At 43.6% G+C, this 10000-nt stretch overlaps 1 protein-coding gene across 1 annotated transcript in view; it reads left to right on the top strand.

The window, feature by feature from the left end:
- The window catches only part of ik (IK cytokine), an 18174-nt gene that overhangs the window by 7811 nt on the left and 363 nt on the right, over positions 1 to 10000 (top strand). The window contains exons 10-20 of the mRNA XM_080040369.1: positions 755 to 863; positions 1373 to 1412; positions 1968 to 2151; positions 2656 to 2674; positions 3320 to 3398; positions 3813 to 3893; positions 4713 to 4770; positions 5442 to 5530; positions 6698 to 6806; positions 7456 to 7490; positions 9713 to 10000. The exon at positions 9713 to 10000 is cut by the window's right edge and continues 363 nt beyond it. Coding sequence (XP_079896495.1) covers positions 755 to 863; positions 1373 to 1412; positions 1968 to 2151; positions 2656 to 2674; positions 3320 to 3398; positions 3813 to 3893; positions 4713 to 4770; positions 5442 to 5530; positions 6698 to 6806; positions 7456 to 7490; positions 9713 to 9740 — 831 coding nt within the window. The 3' untranslated portion in view covers positions 9741 to 10000. The remainder of the gene's footprint in view (positions 1 to 754; positions 864 to 1372; positions 1413 to 1967; positions 2152 to 2655; positions 2675 to 3319; positions 3399 to 3812; positions 3894 to 4712; positions 4771 to 5441; positions 5531 to 6697; positions 6807 to 7455; positions 7491 to 9712) is intronic.

Raw genomic sequence — 10000 nt, 5'->3', positions numbered from 1 at the left:
CAGGCTGACTGCCCCAGTATGGAGGTAAGACAGGCAGGCAGACAGGCAGGCTGACTGTCCTAGTATGGAGGTAAGACAGACAGGCAGACAGGCTGACTGCCCCAGTATGGAGGTAAGACAGGCAGACAGACAGACAGACAGACAGACAGACAGACAGACAGACAGACAGACAGACAGACAGGCAGACTGTCCTAGTATGGAGGTAAGACAGGCAGACAGACAGACAGACAGACAGGCAGACAGACAGACAGACAGACAGGCAGGCAGACAGGCAGACAGACAGACAGACAGGCAGACAGACAGGCTGACTGCCCTAGTATGGAGGTAAGACAGGCAGACAGACAGGCAGGCAGACAGACAGGCTGACTGCCCTAGTATGGAGGTAAGACAGGCAGACAGACAGGCTGACTGCCCTAGTATGGAGGTAAGACAGGCAGACAGACAGACAGACAGGCTGACTGCCCTAGTATGGAGAAACACACACACACACACACTGTGCTTATTGACCAGTGTATGTATTGATATTTGATATCTCTGTATTGACCCATTTCTCTCTCTGTGTCTCAGGCTTATTGGCCAGTTTGTGTATTGATGTTTATTCATCTCTCTCTCTCTCTCTCTCTCTCTCTCTCTCTCTCTCTCTCTCTCTCTCTCTCTCTCTCTCTCTCTCTCTCTCTCTCTCTCTCTCTCTCTCTCTCTCTCTCTCTCTCTCTCTCTCTCTCTCTCTCTCTCTCTCTCTCTCTCTCTCTCTCAGGCTCAAACCACTCTGACCACCAACGACATTGTGATCTCCAAACTGACCCAGATCCTGTCTTACCTCAGACAGGGAACCAGGCACAAGAAGGTCAAGAAGAAGGACAAAGGTGAGACAGACAGGGAGGGAGGGAGAGAGGGATGGAGGGAGGCAGACAGACAGACAGACAGACGTGCAGACAGACAGACAGACAGACAGGGAACCAGACACAAGAAGATCAAGAAGAAGGACAAAGGTGAGACAGACAGGGAGGGAGAGAGACAGACAGGCTATACACAGACAGACAGACATGCTATACACAGACAGACAGACATGCTATACACAGACAGGGAGGGAGGGAGGGAGGGAGGGAACCAGACAGACAGGGAGGGAGGGAGGGAACCAGACAGACAGGGAGGGAGGGAGGGAGACACAAGAAGATCAAGAAGAAGGACAAAGGTGAGAGACAGACAGATATACAGACAGACAGACAGACAGACAGACAGACAGACAGACAGCCTGAGGGAGACACACAGACAACACGTGCAAACAGCAGCAAAAGATCTAAGAGTTAATGAAATTGAAGCAGTCAGCAAAGACACATAGTATTCATTAATGTGTTCTTGTTATTTCCTTCAGGTAAACTGGATGAGAAGAGAGCTCCTGAGGCTGATATAAGGTATGAGATCATGGCATCCTAAAGCTACATTAACCTTACAACGTCTCATTCACTCTGGTGATGTGAGTATTAATGTGTATCTCTCTGTCTGTCTGTCTGTCTGTCTGTCTGTCTGTCTCTCTATCTGTCTCTGTCTCTCTCTCTCTGCCTGTCTGTCTCTCTCTCTCTCTCTCTCTCTCTCTCTGTGTCTGTGTGTGTGTCTGTCTCTCTCACTGTCTCTCTCTCTGTCTGTCTGTCTCTCTCTTTGTCTGTCTCTCTCTCTCTCTGCCTGTCTCTCTCTCACTCTCTCTCTCTCTGCCTGTCTCTCTGTCTGTCTCTCTCTCTCTCTCTCTCTCTGCCTGTCTCTCTCTCTGCCTCTCTCTCTCTGTCTGTCTCTCTCTGCCTGTCTCTCACTGTCTCTCTGTCTGTCTCTCTCTCTGTCTCTCTCTCTCTCTGCCTGTCTCTCTCTCTGCCTCTCTCTCTCTGTCTGTCTCTCTCTGCCTGTCTCTCACTGTCTCTCTCCCTCTCTCTCTCTCTCTCTCTCTGCCTGTCTCTGTCTCTCTGTCTGTGTTTCAGTATCTTTGAGGACATAGGTGACTACATCCTGACAGCCGGCTCCACAGCTAAACCCCCTAAAGAGAAAGAGCGCCACAGAGAGAGGGAGAGGGAGAGGGAGAGAGAGAGAGAACGAGAGAGGGAGGAGGAGAGCAAGACCAGGAGACACAACTACTTTGAGAAACCTCGCGGGGAGGAAATCCAGGTAATGGGACTTCAGTTTAGTTTAGTTTATAAAAACAATATAAAACACGGAGAGCTAAACCATATGAATAATTCCTGAGAATATGGATCAATGCACAAAAGGAAAAAAAACATGAATGGTTTAACACTAACTGTCTCTCTGTCTGTCTGTCTGTCTCTCTGTCTGTCTCTCTCTCTGTCTGTCTGTCTGTGTGTCTGTCTGTCTGTCTGTCTGTCTCTCTATGTCTGTCTCTCTGTCTGTCTGTCTGTCCCTCTCTATGTCTGTCTGTCTGTCTCCGTCTCTCTGTCTGTCTGTCTGTCTGTCTGTCTGTCTGTCTCTCTATGTCTGTCTCTCTGTCTGTCTGTCTGTCTGTCCCTCTCTATGTCTGTCTGTCTGTCTCCGTCTCTCTGTCTGTCTTTCTGTCTGTCTGTCTGTCTGTCTGTCTGTCTGTCTGTCTGTCTCTCTGTCTTTCTGTCTGTCTGTCTGTCTGTCTGTCTGTCTGTCTGTCTGTCTGTCTGTCTGCAGCCCCTGGAGGTGGATACAGGTAATTCAAACAAACTTTATTCAAATGTTATTGTTTATTTTTGTGATATTTTTAAATGATAAAGAACAAATTAAATTAGTATATTATTTAGTTATATTTACAAACTGATATTTCATCCATCTAACTTTTATTTCTGTTGATTATTTGACTTGATCAAGTCTATAAATAAAAATAAATACTTTTACAGATTAATTATCAAAATATTATCTGTTTGTTTTCAAGACGATCAACTAATTTATAAACCGAACGGTAAACTTTTTTCCCGCCGTTTTCTAGTCGTTACATTTGTTTTGTTTTTAGAAAATGAAAATTAGACTTTTTTTTTTACATTGAGTTTGTCCATTTAGATTATTTCTTCTACAAAGTGTTTATTTGTATATCTATATGGTTTATATCTTGTATGTGAAACAGTCTCATTCTTCCTCTGATGATCATAAATTACATGTAACAGCAAATGAGACCATCAATGCAAAAGAATGCTATTTTTATATAGTTTTTCTTAATGCCTTTGTCATGGGTATACGCTCACCCAGGAACAACAGCTGGCGTGGTAAAAACACTACCGCTTTAGTCCAAAGGGGGGCGCTAGAATTAAGACACACTGAAAGTTCCTCAGAGCAGCTTTAACATGTGTATTTGTAACAGGTCCGGGGTCAGTCAGAGATCAACTCAACATCATCAACGACAAGTTTGCAGGAGCAGCAGGGAACCAGTGGCCAGAACCATATCCTTCACACTGCTGTCTGTCTGTCTGTCTGTCTGTCTGTCTGTCTGTCTGTCTGTCCGTCTGTCTGTCCGTCTGTCCGTCTGTCTGTCTGTCTGTCTGTCTGTCTGTCTGTCTGTCTGGCTGTCTGTCTGTCTTTGAGAGTGTGTGTCTGTCTGTCTTTCTGTCTGTCTGTGAGAGTGTCTGTCTGTCCGTCTGTCCGTCTGTCTGTCTGTCTGTCTGTCTGTCTGTCTGTCTGTCTGGCTGTCTGTCTGTCTTTGAGAGTGTGTGTCTGTCTGTCTGTCTGTCTCTGTGTGTGTGTCTGTCCGTCTGTCTGTCTGTCTGTCTCAGTGAGTGTGTGTGGCATCATTAAACAGTATTGAGTGTGTTTAGTAAAGCTGCATTGCGTAGCGTGTGTTCCTTATCGCGCTGCACTGGAGCGAGGCCGGGAGCCAAGGAACAGCTCGGGGACTTCTTTGGAGGATCAAACTCCTACGCAGAGTGTTACCCAGCAACGTGAGACACACACACACACACACACACACGCATACGCCTCACTCTCTCTCTCTCACACACACACACACACACACACACACACACACACACTGAGACACAGAGAGAGAGAGACACTCACACTGAGACACAGAGAGACACACACACACACACACACTGAGACACAGAGAGACACACACACACACACTGAGACACAGATAGAGAGACACACACACACACACACACACACACACACTGAGACACAGAGAGAGAGACACACACACACACACTGAGACACAGAGAGAGAGACACACACACACACACACTGAGACACAGAGAGAGAGACACACACACTGAGACACAGAGAGAGAGAGACACACACACACACACACACTGAGACACACACACACACACACACTGAGACACAGAGAGAGAGACACACACACACACACACACTGAGACACAGAGAGAGAGACACACACACACTGAGACACAGAGAGAGAGAGACACACACACACACACACACACTGAGACACAGAGAGAGAGACGCACACACACACACACACACACACCCTGATACACACACACACACACTGAGACACACAGCAAAATAAGACTGACACACACACAAACACAAACAAACACACACACATTCACAGAGAGACGCACACACACACACAAACACAGAAAAACACACACAGCAAAAAGCAATAAGACATACACAGACACAGCAACGTGACACACACACACACTCGCATATACACACACACACCCTGCTATGTAAGATACACAACTCATACACACACTACTACATGTATCAGTAATAACACTGTGTGTGTTTAGGATGGACGACTTGGCCGTGGACAGTGATGAGGAAGTGGACTACAGTAAGATGGACCAGGTAACTACAGCTCCCAGCATGCAACACTGCTGCTATCTGTACATTCAATGCTCTCACTTTGGCATAACATTTAAAAAGACAATTTAATGGGTGTGCCCTTAGCTCAGTTGGTAGGGCGTCCCCCCCCCATGGGCCTCGGCCAGCAGCGGACCCGGGTTTGATTCCAGCCCGCGGTCGTTCTCTGCATGTCACTCCCCTCTCTGCCCCATTTCAACTCTGTCTCTACACTATCAATAAAGCATAAAAATGACCAAAAAAAAAATATTAAAAAAAAATAAAAATATAAAAAAATCGTCATCAAACTTTGCCAGTTGATTACTGACATTAAAACATTACTTTTTGTATTTAATTTTATTTTCAGAAATGTTTGAATTATATGCAAATTTGGCAATATCTAACTGTCTGCCTGTGTCTGTCTGTCTGTCTGTCTGTCTGTGTGTCTGTCTGCCTGTCTGTCTGTCTGTGTGTCTGTCTGTCTGTCTGTGTGTGTGTCTGTCTGCCTGTCTGTCTGTCTGTGTGTCTGTCTGTCTGTCTGTGTGTCTGTCTGCCTGTCTGTCTGTCTGTCTGTCTGTCTGTCCGTCCGTCCGTCCGTCTGCCTGTCTGTCTGCCTGCCTGTCTGTCTGTCTGCCTGTCTGTCTGTCTGCCTGTCTGTCTGTCTGTCTGTGTTTCAGGGGAATAAAAAAGGTCCTCTGGGTCGCTGGGACTTTGACACTCAGGATGAATATTCAGAATACATGAACAACAAGGAGGCGCTGCCCAAGTAAGTCTGACTGTCTATATCTATATGTTTATATCTATAAGCTCTGTTATATCTAGAACTGTTTATATATAAGCTCTGTGTAAGAAACTAGCCCTGCGTTCCCAATCTCATACTCTTTCTTTTTTCTATTCTACATACTACATCCGACGATAAAAAGAATCTAGTTAGGATGCAGTAGGCATACTATTGGGACATACTTTACTCTCTTATTTCATCATAACATGGCGCCTTGATCTTGCCTCTTGCTTTTATATCCGTCTCATCTCCGGTTGTTTTCATATGGAGGCTTCGTCGATGTGACGTCACTTCACGTGCGCACTGGATTGTGGGTCAGAATCGCCCAAATAAGATGCACTTTTCAACACTAATAATCTTGGCCGGATGAAGTAGGACATCCGGGTACTTCTAACCATCCTAAATCTGGCCACAAGAATCGGGACATCCTAAATCTTTTTTCTACATACTATATAGTAGAAAGTATGCGATTAGGAACGCAGGGCGAGTTTGGATCCACCAATCACAGCAGCTTGTTTTGTGATGTCATTGTTCCTGTTTGGCTCGTTAAAGTGTCTTAAAGAAATGTTTCAAAAGTCTTAAAATTGCTAAAACTTTGAGAGAAGAATTTTATATTTTATGATTTTTTTTTTTCTGACATTGCAAAAACGCCATGTTTCTACAGTAGCACACTCACACACACACTCACACTCACACACACACACCTACACACACACCTACGCACACACACTCACACTCACACTCACACACACACACACACACACACACCTACACTCACACACACACCTACACTCACACACACACACCTACACTCACTCACTCACTCACTCACTCACTCACTCACTCACTCACTCACTCACTCACTCACTCACTCACACTCTCACACACACACACACACACACACACACACACACACACACACACACACACACACACACACACACACACACACACACACACACACACACACACACACTCACACTCACACACTCACTCACACACTCACACACTCTCACTCACTCACTCACTCACTCACTCACTCACTCACTCACTCACTCACTCACTCACTCACTCACTCACTCACTCACTCACTCACACACACACACACACACACACACACACCCCCAGCTGATGTAATGTGTCATGTTTCAGGGCGGCGTTCCAGTACGGCATCAAGATGTCTGAAGGCAGAAAGACGCGACGCTTCAAAGAGACCAACGAGAAGGCTGAGCTGGACCGACAGTGGAAGAAGATCAGTGCTGTGAGGAGACAGACACACAGACAGACAGACAGACAGACAGACAGACAGACAGACAGACAGACAGACAGACAGACAGACAGACAGACAGACACACACACACACACACACACACACACACACACACACACACACACACACACACACACACACATAGAGACAGACACAGACACACACACACACATATACAGATAGGTAGATAGATAGATAGATAGATAGATAGATAGATAGATAGATAGATAGATAGATAGATAGATAGATAGATAGATAGATAGATAGATAGATAGATAGATAAAACATTTTCTTTTTAATTATTTATTTTCCCCTTAGAAAGGGTCTCATATATGTCCATGTCCATATTTCTGCATATTTTGGAGGAATTTGGACCAAGGCCTAGTGCCGCCATCTTGAAAGTGTCATAGTTGGAATGTCATCAGGTGCATTGTTTAAAATTTAGAATTGTTCTTGTCCTTGAAGGCCACTGTAGCTTCTGTTATTATTCGAAAGGGGTGGGGTTACCCAGGGAGCGTTGCATTCTAGAACTTTCTAGAACTTTCTTGATGATGTCATATTACACACTGCACCTTTAAGAAATGAGTTGATATTAGTTTTCTGTTTGTAAAAACTCAAACTAAAACCTTTTGTGTTTCAGATCATTGAGAAGAGGAAGAAGGCGGAGGCTGATGGGTGAGTAGCTCCTCCCCCTTTATCTGCTCAGCCAATCAGGAGACAGGACACAGTCTGTCATCAAATACAGTTATACTTTAAAGCTGGGGTGTGTGATTTCTGATTGGTCAAAATTAACATGAGCGGTACACTTTGACCAATCAGAGCGAGGCTCCGATTCTTTAAAAAAAAAAAAAAAAAAAAAAAAAAAAAAAAAAAAACGTATTGTTGAGGTATTTGGATTCAAATCTCTATCCCAACTGATATTTTCTCCCCAAATCCTCCACCCCAGCTTTAACGGGACAAAGCTTGATGTGTAACTATTGTGTTGGACAGACCAAAGATGAATAATACCCAGGGGGCAAAGTGATTTTATGGACATGGAGCGTTGTAAAAGGTTGTTCACCAGAAATGACATCTAGGACCTTCCACGATCACAACCTGGGTGGACAACCTTGTCAACAAGCTGCTGGAAAGCTACAGCGGGCCGACATAGCAAATCAGAACCACTGTTTAAGCGAATGGGGGTGAATGGGGAATTTTATGAACTTATAGATATCATTATGAAACTTTGCCCGTTGATTACTGACATTAAAACAAAAACTTTTTGTATTACAGTATTTTCGAAAATGTTTAAATAAATATGAAAAATCATCAATATCTTACTAATGATGCGTACATTTGCATATCTGCAAAGCCCCAAAATCTAGATGTTGGAAGAAAACAAAGTCAATTTGTTTTTAAATTTTGAAAACAAAACAAGTGTCCAACTGCCTGAAGCCTTTCCTAATCACAGTTCAAATTTGATCAGTAACCCATAGAAAATACATTTTTTACACAGTTACATTTCATGTGCCATGGACCAAAAGTGTCCTTTTGGAGTCTCCAGCTGGTATTTTAGGAAACGGCTAGACATTCCCTTGGAAAAAACAGTGTAAAAAATTCACTTTTTGGAAAATAGGGGAGAACGGGGTAAGTAGGCACACTTTTTACTCTAGTGAGAATTGCTTATCACCTAAACATCTTTCAATAGTCATTCCTACAGTAAATTGAAACTTAAGGTGTTGGTTTGAAATGTGTACCCCTCACTTTTTCTATCTTATTGTAATAAAGAAGAAATTAATCATCAAAGACACCCTTACACATTGTGACAACCAACCCCATCAAGGGGTAGGTTGTCAAACACTATGGGGTTGTTTGTCACAATGTTATCTTAATGGGAATAATCTTAAAAAGAAGGCAAGAAAGTAGAACTAAATTTGAAAGTTTAATTGCTTTGTCAAGTTGACAAATTGGCCTACATAACTTACTGTAGCCTTGGCAGCTGGTCTAGTTTGGGATGCACTGGGTTGTTTTGATTTTGTTGCCCTTTTTTCTTTTGCATGCTAGCTGCCTTTTCCTGCTCTATTCTTTCCTTCTCTGGGGTGTCAGTGAGGACACAGCTTGACAATTTATTTCGTTATTGGGTTCCTTTTCTGGCTGCAGCCTTGAGATAACATGTGACAAGTGACAACCAACCCCCCAAAAAATGTGACAACCAACCCCAACTTGAATTTCTTGCTAGCATCAAGGCCAACAACCATCTAACAACTAATTGGCTTGCTAACCACAATCTAAGTTATAGTTTACCCTTCACACTTTGTATGGGTAACAAGTGTTTTGTTATAAACCCATTGTGTAAAAGCCTAGAGGAAAAATACTGAGGAGCTATATATTTTGAATTTGACTTGAAAAACACAAACAGTTCTCTCACCTCAAATTCAGCAGTCTAACTCCAAGGAAGACTATGTAGGTGACCTCTGATCCCAATTCTGGATATTTACATACCAAAATTTCACAGACAGCGCCTTCTGGTTCCGAGATATAACGATTGTGACAACCAACCCGTGTGACAAAGTACCCCGTTCTCCCTTACTGTAATACAAAAAGTTGTTGTTTTAATGTCAGTAATCAACTTGCAAAGTTTCATAATGATATCTATAAGTTTAAAAAATTCCCTATTAGCCCATCCCCTTTCACTTAAACAGTGGTTCTGATTTGCTCTATGTCGGCCCTGCGTGGTAGCTGCTGCTGCTATCGGTGTATGAATGTGTGTGTGAATAGTAACGTGGGAATTGGAACAGGTCTCCCTTGAAAAAGAGTCTCCGGTCTCAATGGGATTTACCTGTAGAAATAAAGGTTAAAAAAAAACATTTCAGAACAATGAGTTTGATCATTAACTATCGTGTTGTTTGTGTTTTCAGTGGCAACCCGAAACGACCAAAATACTGAAACCATCTGGGAACGGAGGAGACACACACACACACACACACACACACACACACACACACATATATATACACACACACACACACACAGACACACACACACCTACACACACACACAGACACACACACACACACATATACACACACACACACACACACACATTTACAGACACACACACACACACACATTTATACACACACACACACACACACACACACACATTTACAGACACACACACACACACCTACACACACACACAAGCC

The sequence above is a fragment of the Ammodytes marinus genome, assembly GCF_949987685.1.
Source record: "Ammodytes marinus genome assembly, chromosome: 14".
NCBI lineage: Eukaryota > Metazoa > Chordata > Actinopteri > Uranoscopiformes > Ammodytidae > Ammodytes > Ammodytes marinus.
The sequence above is the reverse complement of the archived record's forward strand: the minus strand, read 5'-3'. Positions and strand labels throughout refer to the sequence as shown.